This window comes from Ovis aries, chromosome 16 (assembly GCF_016772045.2).
Source record: "Ovis aries strain OAR_USU_Benz2616 breed Rambouillet chromosome 16, ARS-UI_Ramb_v3.0, whole genome shotgun sequence".
Classification (NCBI taxonomy): Eukaryota; Metazoa; Chordata; class Mammalia; order Artiodactyla; family Bovidae; genus Ovis; species Ovis aries.
In genome coordinates this window covers 41,638,241-41,662,791 of record NC_056069.1, presented here as the reverse complement: position 1 = coordinate 41,662,791, position 24,551 = coordinate 41,638,241, and the positions used below count along the sequence as shown (strand labels likewise).

At 47.0% G+C, this 24,551-nt stretch overlaps 1 protein-coding gene across 7 annotated transcripts in view; it reads left to right on the top strand.

The window, feature by feature from the left end:
* PDZD2 (PDZ domain containing 2) overlaps nt 1–24,551 on the top strand; it is a 410,583-nt gene that overhangs the window by 375,622 nt on the left and 10,410 nt on the right. For all 7 annotated transcript variants that reach the window (XM_060400557.1, XM_027980140.3, XM_027980139.3 and 4 more), the window contains 8 exons: nt 2,845–2,926; nt 4,394–4,428; nt 5,604–5,754; nt 6,991–7,796; nt 12,342–12,486; nt 15,632–19,598; nt 20,402–20,519; nt 23,741–23,842. In XM_060400557.1, the coding sequence (XP_060256540.1) occupies nt 2,845–2,926; nt 4,394–4,428; nt 5,604–5,754; nt 6,991–7,796; nt 12,342–12,486; nt 15,632–19,598; nt 20,402–20,519; nt 23,741–23,842 (5,406 nt within the window). The remainder of the gene's footprint in view (nt 1–2,844; nt 2,927–4,393; nt 4,429–5,603; nt 5,755–6,990; nt 7,797–12,341; nt 12,487–15,631; nt 19,599–20,401; nt 20,520–23,740; nt 23,843–24,551) is intronic.

The window sequence follows — 24,551 nt, the reverse complement described above, 5'->3', positions numbered from 1 at the left end:
TTGGCTTCAAGGCATCTCTGACTTCAAAATCCATTCCAACCTCACACAAGTCATGATTTGTTGGTCAGCCTAATCTTACCCCAAAGCATCTGCCTAATTTGCCAGTACAATCAAACATCGAAATGGCATTCCAGCGCAAAGCAAAACAGTCCTGGTCTACTGGTGGTCTATGATTCCGTGGAATATATGGGTTGACTCATGTTTCTAGCCGTGGTAAAATGGTCGTCAGGATGGTGCTGGAGATAGAGAAGAAACCAAATTTCAGTATTTGTTTGACTGGATTTCATGTTTCCTCCTAGGTAAACATCGTGTTCTTAGTTGTAACATCATACTATATTTTCCTTTTGGTCAAGATTCCATTTTACATTTAATGTATTTTTGCACCACTTATCCCAACATCTCATGCCAATGGTACATTTTGATACTAAATGTATGTGCTTCTTAGTTTTCATGCTGTTCCAAGAGAAATACCACGAGGATTTTCTTCTCTTCTGTTTCTCATAATGACTGAAGCAGTGGCCGCCCAATTGGAATATTCAAACCCTCCAGGTTTAGACAAGCTAAGATTTGGACCTGCCCGTGTGGCAGATTCTAGCTGACGTTAAGTAGGAGAAAGTAATAGAGGTCCATTATTAATTGATACTGGGGCTTTTAGCATGATTTAGAGTTATCCAGGAAATCTTTCACTTGTTTTAAACCCCAACCATTTTTCTCCCACTCAAAAATAATTGCAAATATTCAAAGTCTAAGGTCAAGAAAAGTCTGCAGCCATTTTTAATGGCTCATTTATACAGAATTACTTTTTGGTTTATGAAGATATGTGTGGGAGCATGCGTGTTTGTCTGCATGCGAGTGTGTACACGTTTTATTTCCTGTGAAGACGATTAGAAATTATTACACAAAGTCCCTGACGTGATGATGGTTGATGTGTTAGGTTAAAGTATAATGCTGAATCCTGTATAGAAATGTTCATTTACTTAAGGCAGATTGCTGTGCTTATCCAAATATTATTTATTATAAATGCTATTTTAATACACAGAATTACTGTCCTACATTTAAAATATTCTTACCTTTTAAAAAAAACTATATAAGTCCTGTAGTTGCTTTTTAAATATCTCATAGTTTATCACGTATCAGGCTTTTTAAAAACCTTCCCATGAAGGACTTCCCTGGCGGTCCATTGGTTAAGACTCCGTGCTTCCACTGCAGAAGGTATAGGTTCAGTCCCTGGTTGGGGAACTAAGATCCCGCATGCCATGTGGCACAGTCAAAAAAAAAAAATTAAGAAAAATTAAACAAATAAAAATCTTCCATGAATAATGACAGTTATGGATAACAACTGTTGGTGGAGTGGGAGGGGGGCATGGAGGAATCCATGAGTTTACCATGCCACCAAAAAATATGGAAGGAAAAGAGAATTATAAATTCACTATTTTTGAAAACTTCATTATAATAACTGATTCAGCAAGACTATGAATGATGCTAAAACCATTGAGTGGAAATATATTGGGAAGCAGGATAAAACAGCCTCAAACTGTCTCCTGCCAGATTACTCATTAATGGCAACAACACAACAAATCCTGTGGAGAAATCTGGCGAAACCCTAAACAAGTGGTCAGTTATCATCAGTTACGAAATACCCTGATCCTGTGATATACCGCAAAAGAAACAGTTTTTATAATTCTGTAGTTTTTCTGCCCCCAAAGGCATCACCTAAATCTAAGCATGAAGGAACTATAGGACAGCTTGTAACTGATGGTTTGGATTGGCCTAGTGTCTTTCAGATTATCAATATCATGAAAGACAAAGGCTCAGAATTATTTTGGATTATAAATAGACATATAAAGGAGAATAAATAGACATGAGTACAGGATTTTGAATTCTAGGTTGCCTGATACACACCCCTCCCCCCAAAAAACCTTTTCTCTAAAGCGTGACTGGGCAGAGAAGTTGGTGACGGGCCGCTAAGGCCCATCGCAGATAAGGAGCTTGCTCCGGAATATAAATCGGTCACATCACTGTGCACACTATTTACTTCATTTGACATTTAAACCTCTCGAGATGTTGATGAAAGCAGCTGAGTACTGATTTGCATTCTCAGGGAAAACCCTTATCTCATCCCAGGCTGGCATCAAACTTTCTGTGAGTTATTTCCAGCCTCAAGACACACTTTGAGAAGCATTTCTGAAGAATAGTCCTAGGGATGTGAAATTCGACCATCATTTTTATCAATGTTAAATTTGCTGAACTTGATAATAGTACCAAGATTATTTAAGAGAATGTCCTTGTTTTCAGGAGATACTTACTAAATTATTTACAGGTGAAGGGTCATGATGTCTGGAACTAACTCCCAAATGGTTTAGTAAAAAGTTGTGTGTGTGTGAGAAGATAAAGTACAAGTGTGAATGTGGAATGTTGAAAAAAAAAAAAGTGAGTATAGTTGAAGAGTATACTATCCTGGTGCTATTCTTGCAAATTTTATGTAAGTTTGAAATTGTTTAAGCTTAGGAAAAAAAAGAATGAGAAGTGAGTGTTCTAGAGAGAGGCACAAGTCAGCCATGTTGTTGGTAACTAGCAATGAATGCTTTGCTTCATGAGCTCGGGTATCAGCTGAAGGTCTGGTTTTGAATCCAGTGTTTGGAGCAGTCCATTAACCCAGCTGTTAATGAATATAATAACTACGCATATGCCCTGGTTTATTGCTTCAGAGGGTGGTCATAGTCTTTGGGCTTGCAATTTTCCTCTTTATCTGAGCTCCAGCCTCTGACTCTGGTCCTAGCTACTTTTATTGGGGAAAAATAAATAAATAAAACCGTCTAATTTGTGCTTTCTGCTGACAATCAGGTTTCCGAGCAGGAAATGGATGAAGTGATAGCACGCAGCACTTATCAGGAGAGCAAAGAGGCCAGTTCCTCTCCTGGCTTAGGTACTGTAACTGCACATCTTCATTCAACATTCAGAAGAGTCTCTCATTACGTTCCCCCCGGGGGCACTCCCCTGCGCAGTATGATTGGAGTCTTGGTAATTACCGGGTTTGGCAGAAGTAGCTGTCAAAGAGATTCCATGCTTTCCCATAGCGGCTGCTTTTGATTTCTACAGTTATTTAACGTGCTGTATTAAAGTTCCAGCCATGCACGCTTTTTCTACTGCTTTAAGATAATTTGCAAAAATGAGTTAGCATTTCAGGTGTTTATGTACAATTCATGTTAAGTAGAACATGAATTCTACTTCATTCCAAGTAGAAATGAAACGCTACTAAATTACCAGTTGTTTTGGTAGGCACCAGGTACAATCCAGCCAAAAACCTGGAGTTTCTTTATATGAATTAAAAGTTTCAACTGAAAGGTAACAGGCTGCAAAAATCATGATTTTCCTCCTTCTTAAGTGGAAAGTTCAGTCATAGGAGGATTGCCCTAGTAAGAATTTCGCATGAATTTAAAACATGAAACTTTGCACCAAGTTGGAAAAGTAATGTTTCCTGTAGAGTGGGAACCTCAAGGGACTCTGCTGATGTATCTGAACTCGAGATATTACTGATATTAAGACTGATGTCAGGAGGAAACTGAGACATGAGTTATTGGTTGTCAAAGGAAAAGGAAGGCATACGGTTTTTTGGCAACCAAGAAGCACCCTAATTATTTGCATCCATAATTAATATATTGAAAGTGGGCACAGCCATAATGGACTCTTTATTCAACTCACTCATTCTCCTGAACTGCCTGAAGGCTGTCCTCTCATAATCCCAATATATTCACTTAGTCATTTATAAAAGATTTTACTAAGCTATGATCCTTAAACTCAAAATCTTTTTGCTCATGGAATATAATTTAAAATCTCCATGCTGAGTCTTTTTGTCCTTCAACTAAAAACTAAGATAGATATTCAGCCCTCTCCCTCTTTCTTTCATGAGTTTTTTGAGTGCTGTTCCTTTCTTCATTCATCCTTCAATCCATTTATCAAATGTCACTGAACACTTCCTAGATCCTAGTTGCTAAGCCCTGCAGGGCCCGATCAGTGATAGGTAAATAGTCGAAGAAGAAGAGAACAGGCATCCACTTGTAATTAAATTATATTATGCATATGGAAATTGGTATGTGGGCAGTATAAAATACTTCTGAAATGCAGAGGAAGTTACTTCCAACTATTAATAGGATCACCATGGAGTCAGTAGCATATGAGGGCTTGAAGCTTGAGAAGAATCTTGGGAGGTGGGACGGGTACCCAATAGACTGCATGCACGTCCATTCCCACACATGTGGTCCCTCCGTGCCTATTGAGCAGAGAGAGTTTTGTTTAATATGTCTGGCTCCTCCTTTTCCTGTTAAGAAGGTGAGCCTATTTGTAAGGATTTGAGCTTCATTGTTTTACAGTATGGTAAACTTTTCCCCAACAGGTACCCCCTTGAAGAGTCCTTCTTTTGCAAAAAAGGTGAGTCAAGAAAAGGCACTTTGTTGACTTGCTGTACTGGTTCAGTTCAGTTCAGTCACTCAGTTGTGTCCAACTCTTTGCAGCCCCATAGACTGCAGCATGCCAGGCTTCCCTGTCTATCACCAACTCCTGGAGCCTACTCAAACTCATGTCCATTGAGTCAGTGATGCCATCCAACCATCTCATCCTCTGTCATCCCCTTCTCCTTCAATCTTTCCCAGCATCAGGGTCTTTTCAAATGAGTCAGTTCTTCGCATCAGGTGGCCAGAGTATTGGAGTTTAAGCTTCAGCATCAGTCCTTCCAATGAACACCCAGGACTGATCTCCTTTAGGATGGACTGGTTGGATCTCCTTGCTGTCCAAAGGACTCTCAAGAGTCTTCTCCAACACTACAATTCAAAAGCCAATTCTTTGGCACTCAGTTTTCTTTATAGTCCAGCTCTCACATCTGTACATGACTACTGGAAAAACCAGAGCTTTGACTAGACAGACCTTTGTTCTGGAGCCCATAAATCAAACCATAGCATCCAACCTGTACTTCTGCCCATGAGTCATCTTGGCCATTTTACACAGCAAACAGCAAAAATGTCCATTTGAGAACAAATGTATAAATGGCAGTTTCTTTTATTAAATATTCATCCAGGAAAAGAACAAAACAACAAAATAAAAGAACTGAGCTACAGTTTGAAAAATAACTGCCCCCCCCTTTTTTAAAATAAAGGGGTCTGGGCCAGGTTGGGGAGGGCATCTGCAACTTTAAGGAATCTTTCTTAGCTGGCTGTTTCGAAAACCCAGTGGATTAGAGAACAAGAGTCAAACTCGCCTGTTTTGTTGTTTCATCAGTAGGCTGAACCAGTGGCTTGGAATTCCATTCCTCCTCCTATCTCCTCCCCCAGTCTTCTTCCTGGGATAGCTGATGCATTGCTGCTGTGGTTTTTCTGATCGCAGCCAAAAACGTATTTCTTAAAAACATTGTCTGGCAGCAGTTGCCTTTTAATTCATTCATTGTTTAATTTAGTGATCCTAAAGTAAATGGAGGTGGGCGTTTACTATCACAGCTGTTTTGAGTGACCGCAGATGAGAACAAAGTGCTTTCAGGAAGATGGGACACAATTACTATTTAAAATAATCCACGCTGGCGCATCTTCCTCATCTAGCACTGCCTTCTTCAACAGGACTCCCTGATTTCTGAATCTGAACTCTCCCAGTACTTTGCTCACGATGCCCCAGGCCCACTGTCTGACTTCATGGTGGCCGGCTCTGAAGACGAGGACCCTCCAGGGAGCGGTGGCAGCAGCAGCTCCGCGGAGCCCCCCGGCACATCCCGTAAGCCCTGACTCTTCTGACTCCATGATGCGTTGGTTTACACATCACGGTGCTGGGGTACGGAAAGAGAACTGGAGCCCACACCCATGGTTGAGTAGGAGCCACCTTTCTACCCTGACTAAAGGCAGAGTTTGATTTTGGGAAGTGCAGTGCACTCCTGGTGACCGGCCTCCCCACTCCTGCAGTCAACAGGCTGGGTGCACGGTCTGTACCCCAAGTGTGGAAAGCTAAACTGCCCCCACCTTGGGATGCTATTTACACGGTGTAGTCTTGGAATTTGTGGCATCGAATTGTGGCTGATAACCTGATGGCCTTATATTTCAGGGGAATCCTAACCAAATTCTTCACTAGACCCTAAACCTAATTCTTTTTAGAAGGCAGTGAGTGAATGATTTAGAATGTATGAGACAGATGTTATCATATGGGTTTTACTTTTTTTTTAAAAAAAAGACCTCATTGATTATTTTCTCAGTATAATCTGAAATAATGACCTGATGTGAACTGCATTGACTCCTCACTCCCACCAGTGTGGTTTCCTTTTGCTCATTTCTAATGTCTGAATAAGAAAATCCCCTGTCTCAGACGAGGCAGACAAGAACCTGTCTAGCTCGTTTGGAGCAGCCCACGTGCTTCCTCCAGGCTCTGATAGAAACGCTCTAAGGCGGAAGCACGTGTAATTTTTCACTATGTTTAACGAGATGCGAAGAGTTTGCAGAGCTCCCACGCCTTCCTTCCCTTCCCAGGTTGCAGTTTATAAATGATATGTAGTCTCAGGCTTCAGCTCACCACGCTCTCGGAGCTCACGCGCCCATTAATCAAGCCCACCTCTCTCCTGCCTGTGAAGGAAGGACCTCAGATGATAAGAAGGCCCAGGTGTGCGGGACTCGTTGATCCCAGGGCATCCTTCCCTGGGGAGTATTTGAACCCAGTAACGTGTTAGATATCATGGATGTTGACAAGTTACACACTTCTGTCTCTAGGCAACACACATGTGTAAGTTGAACAATCCAGAGGTTAAGTTTAAAAAAAAAAAAATGAAAAAACAGTAGGCAGAGGAGAGAAGAAAGTTGGCTCTCACTGTAAGCAGATCCCAAGAAACTGTCGTTTATGCCTAGTGACCAGTGGCCGGAAGGTGTACCTGGCATCTGTGAACGTGGAAATGCTCGGGGGGGTTAGATTAAAAGACCACACCAGATCGAAAGCTGTTTCACTTGACTTTTCTTCTTCCAACTCCAGCAGCTCACAAGGAGCCAGGAAAAGCCAGGGCCAACAGCCTTGTGTCTCTTGGAAGCCAACGGACCTCTGGGCTCTTCCACAAGCAGGTGACAATTGCCAGGCAAGCCAGTCTTCCTGGGAGCCCAGAGGTCCTCCGGAACCCCCTCCTCCGCCAGAGGAGGGTGGGCTGCTCTGATGACGACGCCAGCGATGAGGAAGAGTTTGATGGCGAAGGCGACTGTATTTCCCTCCCAGGGACCCTCTCAGGTCCCAGCAGGCCGCTGACAGAGGACGACTCTACACGTGTTTCAACAGCCTCTTCCAAGGTCACAGGTATCAACCGAGAGGAACACCCCAAGAAAACACTGGTCAGCAAGGCCTCCTCGGTGCCTCTCCTCGGCAGCTCGCTGGACTTCCAGGAGAGCCTCCCAGGAGGCGTGCGGGACCCCCTTTCCCATGCACCCAGCCTGCTGGTCCCATCAGAGGCCCCCAAGGGTAGCCCTGGCTGCTCAGGGAGGAAGGAACTGTCAGGATCGAGGAGCTCGCCCAAACTGGAGTGCAGAGCTGGGACAGGCACCCAGGGTCCAGCAAGCACAGACAGCTCCAGTTCCCTCCAGCAGAATGACAGCCTGGGGTCCAGGCACAAGCCCGTGACCAGGGTCAGCCCACACCGCAAGAGGCCTGAGGCTGAGGCCAGGCCTAGCAGCACAGAGGCAGCACAGCTGACCGATGGAGCCAGTGACCCATGTGGTGCTGACTTGAAAGTCCAGGATAGTTCCAACCAAGTGACTGTGACTGGTTATCGGCCAGGAGGAGCTGTGGAGAAGGTAACTGATTTCTTAGTTACTTGGGATCCAGTGAGTCTTGTATGAATGAGTGTGGAGCATGCTATAAAGCAGGGGTCCCCAACCTCCAGGATCCAATGCCTGATGTGCCTGATGATCTGATGTAATAATAACAGCAATAAAGTACACAATAAATGTCATCCTTTTGAATCATCCTGAAACCACACCCACCCCCCATACCAGTCTGTAGAAAACTTATCTTCCACAAAACTGGTCCCCGGTGCCAAAAAAGTTGGGGACCACTGCTCTAAAGCATAAGGAAATCTGCCTGAAATAAAGGATAATGATTGGAGAATCATCTTTCAATAGAGTCATTCATTTCAACACACTAACTGCTTGGGAGCCTAGTAATATATCACCAGATTGGTGGGGGGAGGTGCCTCAGTGTTGAGTCATGAGCTCATGCGGCCGAAAGATATAATCCCTCTCTTCCCATACACGGGGCCTCTGGTTGATGATGGAAAGGCAGTGCCAGGCAGATGCAGGAAACCCCTGGGTCTGGGACCAGCTTCTCCACTGACTAGTTGGTGGTCACTTGGGCAGTAACTCGCCAAGTTACTGATCTTTCTGAACAACAGTTGTCTGGACTGTAAAATAGGGATGTTGCCATCTTCCCTGATCATCTCACAGTCAGGGTGACCATCAAATACAGGTTAACAGTGCTTATGTCTGGCAGTCAAGGTTCTGCTTGATCCTTATTTTTTCAGACTTCCCACAGTGATGATGTATAGCTACTCCTACCCTTGTTGTATCACATGAAGTAATGGGCATGCATTCACTGAGAAATGTATAACGTACCACAGTAAATGCAAGTTAATATTGTTGATGTTTCTACTTATTTACCAGTATGTTAGAATGGACCAGAATATCAAATTGCACATTTTTAAAAAAAATTTAATATACCTCCACTTAAGCAAGGAGAGGGTAAGAGAAACAAACATTATTTAGTCTCTTCAGCATAAATACTTTCACTCAGAGCGGAGAATCTGAGATGCCTTATAAGGCTGTCCAGGCATGCCTCTGAAATAATGCAGGTTCGGTTCCAGAGCACTGCAATCAAGCGGATGTCGCAATAACGTCAGTCAAGTGTTTGGCTTCCCAGTGCATATAAAAGTTACGTTTACACGATACTGGAGTCTATTAATTGTGCAACAGCATTATGTCTCCAAAAACAATGTACATACCTTAATTCAAAAATGTTTTATTAGTAAAAATTGTTAACTCTCTGAGCCTTCAGTTGAAATATAAATCTTTTTGCAACAGTAACATCAAAGATCACAGATCACCATAACAAATGTAACAGTGAAAAAATGTAAGATATTGTGAGAAATACCAAAATATGAGAGGCACAAAATATGACGGAAGTGAACAAATGCTGTTGGAAAAATGGCACCAACATACCCGTTCAGTGCAGGGTTGTCACAGACCGTCAACCTGTAAACCATGCAGTATCTGTGAAGCGCAATTTTTATGCCTGTATTTATAAAGATGTGTTTTCAAGTGATTTGTAAAACATATAATACATGTGAAGAGACGCAGAACATACAAAGTCATAAAAACTAATCTCAGCAGAAGGGTTTGTTTCTAACCTTATAGAAAAAGTAGAAACATACACCTTTTTTTTTCCTTCTAAAAATTATTATTACCTCCAACTAGTAAATGTATTTTAAAATGTCATGTTCAGCTAATGGGTAAACCTCTTCCTTTTAAGGGTATTACAAATTTTGAATAACTCAGTTCAGTTCAGTCACTCAGTAGTGTCCGACTCTTCGTGACCCCATGAATTGCAGCACGCCAGGCCTCCCTGTCCATCACCCACTCCTGGAGTTCACTCAGACTCGCATCCATCGAGTCGGTGATACCATCCAGCCATCTCATCCTCTGTCGTCCCCTTCTCCTCCTGCCCTCAGTCCCTCCCAGCATCAGGGTCTTTTCCAATGAGTCAGCTCTTCACATCAGGTGGCGAAAGTATTGGAGTTTCAGCCTTAGCATCAGTCCTTCCAATGAACACCCAGGACTGGTCTCCTTTAGGATGGACTGGTTGGACCTCCTTGCAGTCCAAGGGACTCTCAAGAGTCTTCTCCAACACCACAGTTCAAAAGCATCAATTCTTCAGCACTCAGCTTTCTTCACAGTCCAACTCTCACATCCATACATGACCACTGGAAAAACCATAGCCTTGACTAGACGGACGTTTGTTGGCAAGGTAATGTCTCTGCTTTTGAATATGCTATCTTGGTTGGTCATAACTTTTCTTCCAAGGAGTAAGCGTCTTTTAATTTCATGGCTGCAGTCAACATCTGCAGTGATTTTGGAGCCCAAAAAAATAAAGTCTGACACTATTTCCACTGTTTCCCCATCTATTTCCCATGGAGTGATGGGACCGGATGCCATGATCTTCGTTTTCTGAATGTTGAGCTTTAAGCCAACTTTTTCACTCTCCTCTTTCACTTTCATCAAGAGGCTTTTGAGTTCCTCTTCACTTTCTGCCATAAGGGTGGTGTCATCTGCATATCTGAGGTTATTGATATTTCTCCCAGCAATCTTGATTCCAGCTTGTGCTTCTTCCAACCCAGCATTTCTCATGATGCACTCTGCATATAAGTTAAATAAGTATATAAAGCCAAATCATGGATTTTACTCAAATATCTTTTTTATAATAATTTATATCTATTAAAACAAAATGTCTTATAATTGTGAATTAGTATTCTCAGTAAGAACTCTGAGCACCTTTTAAAATTTTTGTAAGGAAGTTCAGTTTTCCTTGTAAAATTTCTGGTTCCCAAATTTTATTTGTACTATGTGGGAAAGAAAATTGAATGCATTGCCCATAATGTATATACCCTTTAAATTGGAAACTTTAAAAAATGAGACTTTTTGTTTTGGAAAATAGATTGTCTTTTAATTTTTTATTAGTACTTTTTAAAATTGAGATGAAATTCACTTCACATAAAGTTAGTATAGCTTTCCTATACTAACGTGTCCAGTGACGGACATCGACAGGCTCCTGGTGGAAGTCTGGCATGCTGCAGTCCATGGGGTCGCAAAAAGTTGGACATGACTTAGCGACTGAACAACAAAGCGTTTTAAAGTGTACAGTCGAGTGGCACTTGCTGTATTCACAGTGCTGGACAGTCACTACCTCTATTGAGTTTCAGATTCTTCTACTGTTTTCATATCACACTTATGCCTTATTAGTAAATTCACTGAGTTGAACACTGTTGAGTTCGCTCAGCAGATAACTGACATTTTACTAAATGATTTTTTTGTTGTTGATAATCTGTTTCACCTCTTTCCTCTGCTGCCACCTTTTGGCCACTTTATGACTCCTTCACTCAGAGGGTAAATATCAAATAAATCTGATTTAACGTTTTAGCAAGGCTATTTTAGAGAAAACTTTCATAGTAGGTATTAGAAGAAAGGAAGTAATTGACGCTTGGCTAAAGTACACTTTTAAAATGTTAAATGCTAACTTTATTTATGCAGAGTCATCCTCTCCATGACTGCCAAAATGAGCTGGTTTTGTTCTGGAACATCACAATGCATAGTGTAACAATAATGCCTTACCTCTATATAGCCTTTTGTATGCTGCATGCTGTTTTTTTTTTTTTAAAGATTTGTTCATTTATTTCATTTTTTGGCTATGGTGGGTCTTTTGCTGCACCTGGCTTTCTCTGGTTGCAGTGTGCAGGCTTCTCATTGTGGTGTCTCCTCTTCTTGAGGAGCGTGGGCTCCAGGGCAGGCAGGCTCAATAGCTGCAGCGTGTGGGCTCAGTAGTTAGTGCTCACGGGCTCTGGAGCGCAGGCTCAGTAGTTGTGGCGCGTGGGCTCAGTTGCTGTGTGGCCTGTGGGATCTTCCCAGACCAGGGGTCATACCCATGTCTTCTGTGTTGGCAAGTGGATTCTTTACCACTGAGCCACCAGGCAAGCCCCGCAACACTCGTTATTTCTGTTATTTCAGTCTTCTTGATTGAAGCCATCCTGAGGGGGTTGAGATGCTCTCTCATTGTGGTTTTCATTTGCCTTTTCCTAATCACCCCGGGAGAGAAGGCAATGGCACCCCACTCGAGTACTCTTGCCTGGAAAATCTCATGGATGGAGGAGCCTGGAAGGCTGCAGTCCATGGGGTTGTGAAGAGTCAGACAGGACTGAGCGACTTCACTTTCACTTTTCACTTTCATGCATTGGAGAAGGAAATGGCACCCCACTCCAGTGTTCTTGCCTGGAGAATCCCATGGACGGAGGAGCCTGGTGGGCTGCAGTCCATGGGGTCGCAAAGAGTCAGACACAGCTGAGCGACTAACAGCACCACTACTACTAATCACCCACATCTTAAATTTAAAGCTTAGGAAGAGTGACAAGGCCATGAAATTTCTAGTTGGACCTTAAACCCAGAATCTGGGTCTTGTGGCTTCTGGTCCAGGGCTCCTTGAATTTTCCCAAACCAGCTCTCCTCTGTATGTGATGTATTAGGATGCAGAAAACCCTGAAAGCCTTTAACAGTGACTCACAGTTGTCCTTGTGCCAGGAATCTCTGGACAAGCTGTCCGTCGGGGATGGACGAGTCCCCACTGACTGTGGACCAGGTGGTGCCCTGCCCCACCCGGCTGCCAGCCACCCTACAGAGAACCCACCTGAAGCAACATCCAAGCAGGGGCAGCAACCCGGGACAGGTAAGATTATTCTATCACTTACTAAGCTTTAGGATGGGAGAGTAGAAGTTAACTAATAAAAATGTTATATGGGGAAAATTTTGAGGGAGAGAGATCTTCATAGGCTAGTGATAAAAGCTACCTGCATTTAACAACTTCACTAGATCACTGGGGCTGAGTTCATGAGTTTCTGTCTTCAGCTAGTCTCCAGCCTTTGCTCATTTTGTGACATGTACCTTAGTGAATGAGGAACAATATGAAACAAGAATATCCTGCCCTTCAGAAACTCAACACTCTGTTTATGTGAAACCAAATGTACTGAAAAATGGCAGGAAAAACCTCCACTGAGAAGTAAAGAATTAATAATTCTTATGTATTGCATCTATAGAATAGCTGAGGAGCCTGGAGAGGTCAGCAAAATGCTCCCAGGCCTGTTTGACTGGTGCTGGCCCCAGTAGGCCATCGTCAGCACTAACCCTAACCCTAAGTCAGGTTATCAGCACACCTGTAACCTACCCTGGTTAGGAAGCTGCACCAGGCCCTCCACGTTCTTCTACACCCATGCCATCTGTTGTAAAGGCTGCTGGGCCTTCTCCCCCATAAGGCACCATAATTGAGCTAGTATGCTCTCCATCGTTGGGCGTTTGGGGGCTTTCCAAGTGAAGGAATATTTTGAAAGGTGACATCATGGACTGCTTCCATGTAATTTAATCTCCATCAGTAAAACCTTTTTGCATTACACACTTTGCACAAAAGCCAAATCGCTAACAAAATTTTAGGGTTTGCTCAGCGAATGAATCAATCTGAAAAACAGGCACACATCCCTTCCTTTTGTCGTTGTTGCTTTTCCCTGTAGCTGGCACCAGCATCTGTGCGTGCTTAGTCACTCAGTTGTGTCCAGCTCTGCGAACCCATGGACCGTAGCCCGCCAGGCTCCTCTCCATGGGATTTCCCAAGCGAAAATACTGGAGTGGGTTGCCATTCCCTTCTCTAGGGGATCTTCCTGACCTAGGAATCAAACTTGGGTCTCCTGTATTGCAGACAGATTCTTTATCATCTGAGCCACCGGAGAAGCCTCCTAGTTGGCACCAGCAGAAATGGGAAAGTCATACTGAAGGGAGTTCAAAAGATTCAGCAGATTACGGTTGCTGGAGGGAAAGACAGGGAGAAGAGATAGTTAGGGAGTATGGGATGGACAGGTACACACTGACCGCTATATTTAAAATGGATAAGCAACACAGTCCTACTGTATAGCACAGGGAACTCTGCCCAATGTTATGTGGCAACCTGGATGGGAGGGGAGTTTGGGGGAGAATGGATCCATGTATGTGTATGGCTGAGTCCCTTTGCTGTCCACCTGAAACCATTACAACATTGTTAATTGGCTGTACTCCAATTCAAAATAAAAAGTTTAAAAAAAGAAAATTGAGCAGAAGAAAGGAGGCTGTGGATGTGAATCTGTGGTGCCCCTGGCCTTCCACAGGGACCTGGGGAGGTTGTATCGGGTCTCCGTGGGTATCCTGATGAACCGGTCTTGTTGTCGAGTGGTCTCTGCAGAGGCCATGTTGTCAGAGTTTAGGTAACTGCGTGAGCTGTGGAGTCCACATCCTGGGGGAGACCCCTGGCCATGAACTCTCTGACCCTGCATATGCTGCTTACCACTCTGGGCCTCACTTCCCCACCATTCCAGTGCAGACAGTCACAGTGTTAGGAAGGAAATGAAGTGCACAAGAAGCTCTTAGCACAGCGCCAAGTGCTGCTGCTAAGTCACTTCAGTCATGTCCGACTCTGTGCGACCCCAGAGAAGGCAGCCCACCAGGCTCCCCTGTCCCTGGGATTCTCCAGGCAAGAACACTGGAGTGGGTTGCCATTTCCTTTTCCAATGCATGAAAGTGAAAAGTCAAAGTGAAGTCACTCAGTCGTGTCTGACTCTTCGAGACCCCAGGGACTGAAGCCTACCAGGCTCCTCCGTCCATGGGATTCTCCAGGCAAGAGTACTGGAGTGTGGTGCCATTGCCTTCTCCGGCGCCAAGTGCTACTAGTTCTTAATTACTGATCTAGGAACTTCAGGGGGAAAGGCATATGCAGTTAAGGTGACTTGCGTGGGCAATGCAGAGTGCCTATAACCTCTCTCAAGGCAAAAACTTTCATTGTGACTGAGGTTTTTGCTCTACCCTCACTCAGACCCAGGGTTCATAAGGAAATGCAAATCTAATGTTCTTTTTTCTGCCTATTCCCCCACCTATTGTAAGATGCCATGTGCCAGAAGTGGACAGACTAACCCACGCGTGTGCAGGCTTTTTGAGGAGCCGCCTCCAGGACAGAGTGGCTCTCCAGACCCAGCACGTGGAGGGACTTCACTTCCAGGCAGGCGGCATCTGTCCCTGTGCCTCGGAGAGTTCACGCTCTCTCTGGCTTCTCTGCTTTGATTCCCTTTTCTTCCTTGCCTTTCTCCTCTTCCTTTGCTTCTGTTCCAGATGTGCCCCCAGAATCCCACTCAAGTCCAACAGCCCTCTGTCTCCGATTCCTGGGATAATCTAACCTCCTCAATCTCCCACACCCCTGACCCTGGTCAGGACACGCCGAAGGACAGGGCAGGCTTCCATATGTCTGGAGCATTCCATGTGTCTGCCTGAATCAGCCTCCTCTCCTGCACTGAGCAGTCAGTCCCTCAAGTTCCCTGCTGGGACTCTTTCACTTTACTCTGTGACTCCTAATCCAAGGCACAAGGCTAAACCCCCATGTAATCTGCGGGGGACTGAGTTGACTGCAGAATCAACCCAAGCTAAGGAATCAAATAGAACAGCCCACTGACTCCTGTGGCTTTTGCCATCAGAGGGTGGATGGTGTACAGAAACCCAAGTGCACGATTTCTGGTGTCCCCTTGTCCTTATAAATAACCAGAAAGGGCAGAGGCAGAGGTCCTCCTGCCGTCCATGCTGAGTTATTTTAGAGCCTCTAAAGTACGGTGGTATTTATTCGATGTGAGCACTCTATAATTTTAGAGACAAAAACAGGCCTACATTTAAGCTGTGGGATGTCTTTCTAAAACAGACCAAAAAATTGAGACTGTTTACAGTTTTCTCTTGTTTTCATTGAAGTTTTCTTACCTTTCACCCTGTGTCTCCCCCACCACTCCAACTTTTTTTTTTTATTCTCCACCCAGGACCAGATGGCTCCCCAGACCCTCTCCCTTCCCCAGGGCAGAAGGGGGCAGCTCACCCTGACCCCAGCCAGACCTCAGTGGACACAGGGCCAGCGAGGCGACCTGAGGACCCTGGAGGGCCAGAGTCTCCCAGGATCCCCAAGTCTGAGGACAGCACATCCCCAGGGACAATGGCAACGGCTCATCCTGACCTCCATGAGATTAGAGCAGCTCCCAACGCCAGCTTGCCCTGCGCCGCCTGGAAGGCAACGACCCCCAGGGGAGCAGGACCCACGGCTGAGGGGGCACCTCTGACTGGTGCTGGGCTGCCACGAGACCTCACGTCCGGGGAGGAGAGCCAAGAGGGGGTTCCGGGTCACCATGCCAAGGCTCTGCAAACCTCAGTGGTCCTTGTCCCTGGAAACTTCCGGGGATCGGCTCTGCCCCAGGGAACAGACTCGGGGTCTGCCAGTCCCCTGCAGGCTGGCCCGACCCTGCCATTGCCAAGTGACAAGGCCCAGGAGGCATGTGGGGGTCCCTTGGGGCCTGGCTGCCTCGGAGGGAACGGGCGCTGCCCAGTGACGGACATCGACAGGCTCCTGGTGGAACCAGGTGCCTCTGGAGCAAGACTTCCCTCCCTCGGGAAAGGGGACCAGCTGAGCAGAGAGCAGGCTGCCCAGGGGCCACAGCCAGCCTCAGGGAGTCCGAGCCCTGCCCCAAGGAGGCCCGGGGCGGCTGGTCCAGCCCCTCCCCCTCAGTGGGCCGGCCAGCCTTCGGTTTTGGATTCCATCAATCCTGACAGACATTTTACTGTGAACAAAAGCTTTCTGAGCAACTACTCTAGGAATCTCAGCAGTCTCCACGAAGACAGCACCTCACTGTCGGGCCTGGGCGACAGCACCGAGCCATCCGTGTCCCTCTCATCCATGTACGGGGATGTGGAGGACTCGTCCTCAGACCCCGAGTCACTCACTGAAGCCCCGCGAGCTCCCACCCGGGACAGCTGGTCCCCTCCTCGTCCTCGTCCTCCTGAGCCTTCTCACAAGGGAGACATGACGGAGTCCGAGGAGGAGCAAGTGGAAATCTGTTCCACGGATGGCTCCCCCGATCGACCCTTAGCCACTGCCCTTGCTCCTGCCCGGGTGGCTGCCTGCCCTGCCCTCTCCACAGCCCTGCCACCAAAGGACGGAGCCCTGAGCCAGGTGGGGGCAGAAGCGAGCCACACAGCCCGCTTCGTGCCAGGCACCTCCACCCCTCCGCAGCCACCTCCTCCTCTGTCAGGCGTGAGTTCTCAGGAGGCAGAGCCACCTGAGGATGCAAGGGTCTCCCAAGACCACAGGTCCCCGAGTGAAGAGGACTCTGGGGAAGCCACCCAGCCTCCTCCAGGTACCAGGCCTGTCCCCAGCTCCCCAGGCACCCTCGGTTCTCCTAACATGGTGAATGGTTTGGAGTGTGACCGTTTGGATGACAAGACGCCAGCTGAGAAACAAGAAACAGATGTTCATACTGCTGAAAACCAAGCCTCCTTCAGGGCATGTGTCCCCAAGAACGGAGACTCAGCTCTGGGAAACCTGCATATCTCCAGAGGTCAAGGCCCAGAGGACTTGCTGCCAAAGCCAAAAGCCATCTCCCGGCGGCCCCTCATGGCCTGGTTTAAAGAGATAAATAAGAACAACCACGGGACACATCCACAGAGCAAAACTGAAACGGAACAGTCCACGCTGCTGGCCGGAAGCCCCGACCCCAAGGCCCAGGTGCCGAGCTTCAGCCACAAGAAGGGGGTGCCTGTGCCAGATAGTCCCCCTCCTCGGCTGGACCTTGAGAATAAAGACTTGCCTGGGAAGAATTCTGTGGAAACCCTTTTGAGTAACTGTCAGAAACCCAAAGCTGGTCCTAAGCTGAAGAGACTGAGCATCAGAAGCAAAGGCAAAGTCAGCTCCGAGGCCCCGGCTGTTCACGCGGGGAAGTCAGGCAGCTCAGAGCACAAGAAAGCCCTCGTCTCACCCCAGGCCTCCCACAAAATGCTTTCCAAGGTGGCGTCGCACCGGTGCCACACAGCCGGCCACGAGGAACCAGACACGACTGCCGCAGCTGCCCCCCAGCCTCCCCAGAGTGTGGAGGGCAAGGTGCCCCCTGGGACCCCGGGCTCCCTGAAGCCCTCGGCATCTGACTCAAGCATCAGGATGTTTGTTTCGCCCGTGACCACCCCCAAGACCCTTCCTGAGCAAGGTGGGTGCGGTAGGCTCCACCCGGCGGTGCCTGCAGAACCCAACCGAGGCTGCCTGGCTGCCCCCAGCCCTCCCAAGTGTGGTCCAGAGAGCAGGGCTCCCCTGGCATCCCCGGGGCCAGCAAGTCCCACGGCACCGAGGGGTGGCACGTCCATGGTGGCCAGCAAGCGGGAGGTCCCGACTCCCGGGCAGGGTGAGCGGTTCCCGTCCAGCCAAACAGACTCCACAGCAGAAGCAGCCCTGCCCGGGGTGACTGGTGACAAAAGAAGCAAAATAATTGCCGGTGGGCCTCCCGAAAGAACCAAGCAGCTGAAAATCATTGAGATCCCTTCTGAAAGGATGCCAAAGAGCACATGTGGTGACATGCCGGCTGAAGGGGACACGCAGGGTGGGCTCTTGTCCCAGAGCAGCCATCAGGAGGAGAGTGAGGTTGGGCTCTGTCACCAGCCAGGGGAGTCCTCCCCAAACCACCCGTCCTCACTCCCAACCCGGGTCTCCCAGGTGGAGCTAGAAGTGCAGCAGCGATCCATCAGCCTGGCAAGACTCTCCTCCTCTTCCTCCCCGCAGCTGCTGGCTAGAAAGGCCGATCCCGGCCAAATGGCCGATGCCCTGGGGGTGCCCAGGAACAGCCCACCAGTGGGCCCAGTGCTGGACGATCATCCCTACTTCACGCCAAGGCCAGCGACCAGGACCTACTCCATGCCGGCCCAGTTCTCCAGTCTTTTTGGCCGGGAGGGCCATGCCCCACAGAGCCCAGGGCGCGCCCCTCGGGATGCCCAGATCCCTGGCACCAGCGGGGGCCTCCTCGAGGCCAAGGCGTCCAGAGGCGCCATTCTCAGCCTGGCTAACGGGCAGGGTATATACAGCGTAAAGCCCCTGCTGGAGACTTCGGGGAACCTTCCAACAACAGACGAAGCAGATGTCCTGTCCACCCAGGAAACCAGCTGCCAGCTCACAGACAGAGTCACAGTCACCAGGAGACATCACTACTCCCCACAGAACTGGCCCCATGAATCCACCTCCTTTTTCTCTGTGAAGCAGAGGATCAAGTCTTTCGAGAACCTAGCCCACTCTGACCGGCCCGCAGCCAAGGCCGGGGCCGCCTCCTCCTTGTCAGTGAGCTCCAAGCCTCCCATTGGGAGACGGTCGTCCGGCAGCGTGGTTTCTGGGACCCTTGGCCACTTCAGTGACCCAACGGCGAGGTCACTGAGACGCAGCCTGAGTTCCTGCAGCGAAAGCCAAGGTGAAGCCGCCACCGTCGTCCCCCCGATGACCAAGTCCCCGTCCAGCATGACACTGACTGTCTCCCGGCAGACCCCAGCAGATGCCCGTAGCAAGGGCACTGACTCAGACCCCAGGAGACCACCTGGTCCTTCGGGCATCCCTGCCCCAACCGCAACCCCCGCCTCTCCCGCCAAGAGGAACAAGTCCTCGGTGCGTCACACGCAGGCCTCACCTCTGTCCCGCTCGAAGCTCCAGGAGCTGAGAGCCCTGAGCATGCCCGACTTGGACAAGCTCTGCAGCGAGGACTTCTCAGCGGGGCCACCCGCTGTGCTCTTCAAAACCGAGCTGGAAATCGTCCCCCGGAGGTCACTTGGCTCCCCTGCTGGGGGCCTCACTGGGTCCACTGCCCTTTCATGCCCCAGGGATGGGGCAGAAAGGGCCTATCCCAAAGCCACTGACCCCAGAGCATCCAGTTTAACCCATGATGTGGGTGAGACCACCCAGGATCTGCCTTCCGGAAGAAGTTGGTCAGTTAAGTAAGTGTCCACTCTTCCCCTTGTATGTAATTTTTTTTTTAATGGATTAGTTCTACACTTTTTGGAAAAGTTGCAAAAATAGTGCAAACTTCCCATCTACCTCTCACCTAGCTGCTCAAGTTAACATTTTACATAACCACGGTCCGTTTGTCAGAAGTTAACATTGAAACAACACACAATTAGCTCAATGACAGCCTTTATTCAGATTACACTGAATAAATCCCACGAACATCCTTTTTCTATTCCAGCCCATTTTTTTTTAATACTGGAAAAATAAAGTGCCTGCAGGAAAAAGTGTTTCCCAAAATGTTGCTCTAAAGAGAGGCTTTTGTAGGACAGGGCACTTTGCAAAAACACAGAGTGAGAGAGAGAGAGAGAGAGAGAGAGAGAGAGGGAGAGAGAGAGAGATGGTAGGATAAGGAAACGGGACCATCGGGGGAGGATTAGAACCTTTGAAAGCAACTGAAGTCAAATAGGAAACTTCTAGTATGTTTAAATATATTTCACTGGAGCCTACAGAATATTTAACATGTCTGAAAGTTTCTGTTCAAGGTCAGCATTGGTCCCCTAACATCTTGGAGGGATCCTAGAATCCACAGGAATTCCCACTGCTCTTGGCAGTGAATGAAATTCCTGTTGAGCATTTGAGCTTCTTCAGTTTCAAATGGAGTTCTGACCAAAAGAGAGCATGAAAATCAGAAAATACCTGCGATGCGGGAGAAAGGAGATCATTCTTAATGCATCCCAGCACAGTGGCGAGGTTTTTTCCTTGAACATTCTTCCAATATGTTTGTGTTCTTTAGTCTGCAGCAGCTCCTGGTCTCAGCAGGGGATCAGCAAAGACTGCAGTCCGTTCTGTCGTCAGTGGGGTCCAGGTCTACGGTCCTCTCTCTCATTCAGGAAGCGAAAGCACAATCAGAGGTGAGTGAAAGAGAGAAAATGGGGAGGTGCATCCCTGTGTGCGCAGGACTGAGTCCCTTTGCTGTTCACCTGAAACCACAACATTACTAATCGACGATCCCTCAAAATAAAAAGTTTACAGTACAAAATAAAAAGTTTAGAGTCTGGGGGTAAAAAAAAAAACACTACAGAAAACACAGGAAGATGGGACTGCTGCCACCTCGGTGCTCAGGCGTGTGCCACAGGCTTTAGAGGACCCGGGAGAGCCCTTCTCCCAAGTCCCGTGTGGCAAGTTCAGCAGCTCAGTCTGATCTGTCTCGATAGCTTGCAGCTTGTTTCAGAAGCTCACTTGTGTTGAATTTTTCAGTGCCAGATTGGTGTTTTAATCCCCCAGGAGCGACTGGTTACCATCTTCCCCACCCACCCCCACACCTGGAGTTTGTCTGCAGCAAGCACTTCCAACAGGACTAGGCACGTTAGAACGGGGGCGGGGGGAATGGCCATGAGTACCTCTGTCCACCTAAGTAGACATAACTGCCTGTCAAGGGAGCCACCTGCTGGGGAAATGAGAGTTAACAGCTGTGTAGCCCTACCCTGGGGCTTCCCTGGTGGCTCAGATGGTAAAGAATTTGCCTGCAGTGTGGGAAACCTGGGTTTGATCCCTGGGTCTGGAAGATCCTCTGGAGAAGGGAATGGCAACCTACTCCAGTATTCTTGCCCAGGGAATTCCATGGACACAGAAGCCTGGTGGGCTACAGTCCATAGCGTCACAAAGAGTTGGACCCAACTTAGTGACTAACACAGTCCCACCCTGGCCCCAAACAAGACCTTCAAAGAAAAGGATTAGTCATTACAAGTCAAGTCCGTCAATAAATTGGATGTGACAGTAAACAATAACAAAAGAAACCATGGGTTCATATTTAGAACACTTCTCTGAAGCATGTTAATTTCTCAGAAGGATTCAGTAAGATTTGAACCCAAATAAATGAATATTTTTTATCCAGAGGAAAAGCAAATATGAACAATTTTTCTTGAGTGGTAATATACCTGGTCACTGATACCACCTGAGAGCACCATTCCAGAAATTCTAACATTACCCAAAAGGGTACCCAGATGTGACGTTGGCATCTAACATGGAATGAACCAGAATGGAGAGGAGATGGGGAGGAATAGAGATCAGTCCCTTTCAGCTTCTACTCCCTTTGGCTTCTCTGTCCCTGGTTTGGTCTGTGCGGTTAGGAAACATCTTGACACACAGGGCATTTTTTACTTTCAGGAAGAGGGACTGTTCCATCTGCTCCCTTCTTTCGTCGACTTGTTACAAATGATGAAAGCCTTACTCTTGGATTTTGCATCAAGGTGGCTCAGTGGGTTCATACTTTGCCAGGCTTTTTGCTCCAGACATGTTAGATACGAGGGGAAAACCAAAAAGCCTCAACCAAGCTCACACACTTGAGAGGCACATTGTCAGGGACCACAAACACAGCAGAGACTCTGGTGTGGACAGCGTGCTGAACGCCACCCTGGGGTCATCTCCCGGCCTCCCTCACCTCCTCACCCTGGTTCCATATTCACCACCAGCAGCTGTTGAAGATTATTCCAACTTTGATCAGAATGCAGCTTTCTTTTGCCTTTTTTCTTATTGTCTTCAGTTAATTTTGGAGAGGAGGTTTGAGTAGAAACATGCTTTCTCTGCCTTCTTCAGAAGTTTACTACCTTGCTTTTTTCCCAGTATGATCCACAGGTGTTGTGCGCTGTGAGAGATTGAGTCAGGAAACAGCTCTGGTCTTGACACTTCAACATGTGCAGATCTTGGAGAGCTCTTGAGGACCATCTAGCTTTGCTGATGCTGTGCTAACCTTTTTGGAGAGGCAACACTTAGCCTAGCAGTCAGTCTCTAGCACACTTGTACCCACAAACACAACTAGAGCAAGAAAAAATTAGAATAAATTAAAATTTTGGTGATATATCCCAGAATGCAGAAGAGTCTCATTCTTAAATCTTTGCTCCAATAAGGTATTTAAATATCTGAGCAGTATTTCTAGTTCACCATCCCATTTCCCAGAAGCAGCACAGAGATCATTTCCCAGACCACATGTTCCTGTTTTTGTGAGAAACCCTGATCATCACTCCTCTCCACTGACCAGCATCTGAGTGTATATACGCTTGAAACTTGCCCATGAAGTAGACACCCCAGCCCCCCAAAGTTCTGCTGGATATTCTAGTGTCAGCTTAGGTTTGAATGAACCTCTTTAGAGTGGTGTAAAAATGCTTGGGATTACTCTTTAGAACTCATACTAAACCCTGTGTTTTTAAACATTGGTTTCTTTGCCCAGCAAAACAAAGAGGTGGTCTTCTCTTTCAACATTTTCACTTTCTCTGTTGCAGCCAGCCTGGTTAGATTCTTTTTCTGTTGCTGAGCTTGAGAACACCTTGAATTGATGGATTATAAATCAATTACTTCAAGGGAAACCTAGCAACGCAGCTCTTTAAAATGCTGCTGAATCATATCTAGCATGTGGGCAAAGGAAGTCGAAGGAAGTCAAAATTCAGAATAATTAGCCCAGATAATTTTAAAATCTTTATTGCAAGGTACCTTTCAATTGATGCTTAAAACACAGGAATGTCTTCTGCTATTTAACCCGAGGACTCAGTTACTAAGAATGTTCTAGTCCCAGTGAGTTGACAGTTTTATATGTACTTCCCATTTTTTTCAAAATACTTTGTGTTTTTTAACTGCCAGTTCATTCATTCTACCTAAAATCCAATGAGCTGAATATGGTGGGGTTGAGGGGGTGTAAAACTTATGGCTTCAATGTGCTCTTATCCTGTCTTGGCACCTATATTCTGCTACTGACAACATGGGCTTTGCTCAATTGTAGACTGAGAAAACTGGAAAGAAATCCTTGCATGATTGAATTATGTGCTATGATCAGATTTGGGAACACACCATCTGGTGTTGAGAATGGCTTCTAAGTGTCCTGTGTCCCTGCGCCCATCCTGGTTCATATGACCTTCCCAGTGGTCCTAGAGCTATAAGATGGACCCTTGAAACTCTGCATAAGCACCACCCAGGAGGAATGCAGGGTATTTGAGACGGGCCCTCCACTCCCAATACTGTGTGGAAACATCTAACCACCAGGGTTAGCAGCGACAAGCTCCACAGTACTGTGGGGAGGATGTGTTCAAAACTTCCTTACTCCAGCACAGGAAATATATTGGTTTCTGTTTCTTTCCACCAGAACAAAGAAGATATTTGCTTCATAGTCTTGAATAAAAAAGAAGGCTCAGGTCTGGGATTCAGTGTGGCAGGAGGGACAGATGTGCAGCCAAAAGCAATTGTGGTAAGTGACAGTGTCGAGATGCTGTCGGGTCAGCCCTGCAGCAGCCTGAGAACTTAATCAACACAGAATTCATGGCAGTCGGTTCAAAGAATGGTGACGGGACACCGCCCCCCCCCCACCCCCCTTGAAAACAAAGTGGGGAAAGTGGTACGTAATGTTCTCGTTGACAAACACAGGCACTTTTAACAGCGAGTGACCTAAGATGCTGCTGCATATAAACAGTTGTCTACATCCTCGTATTCACCTAAACCTCTTATTGGTTTAAGATGGACCTTAGAACTAATGGACCAAAACTTGCATTTGCTTTTAAATCTGTTTTCTCAAGACTAAAATTTTACATCACTCAAGAAGCCTCCGAAACCATTAGGGAGGTCAGCTTCCTTGGGCGAGACCCAGTCCTGTTCATCTTTTTTCTTATTGCCCCATGGAGCACCAGTATTCTTGCCTTGAGAATCCCATGGACAGAGGAGCCAGTCCATGGGGTTGCAAAGAGTTGGACATGACTAAAGTGATTGGGCACGCACATGAAGCACCAAGGCCCATTTTAGACACTACTGCTAAGTCGCTTCAGTCGTGTCCGACTCTGTGCGATCCCATAGATGGCAGCCCACCAGGCTCCGCCGTCCCTGGGATTCTCCAGGCAAGAACACTGGAGTGGGTCGCCATTTCCTTCTCCAGTGCGTGAAAGTGAAAAGTGAAAGTGAAGTCG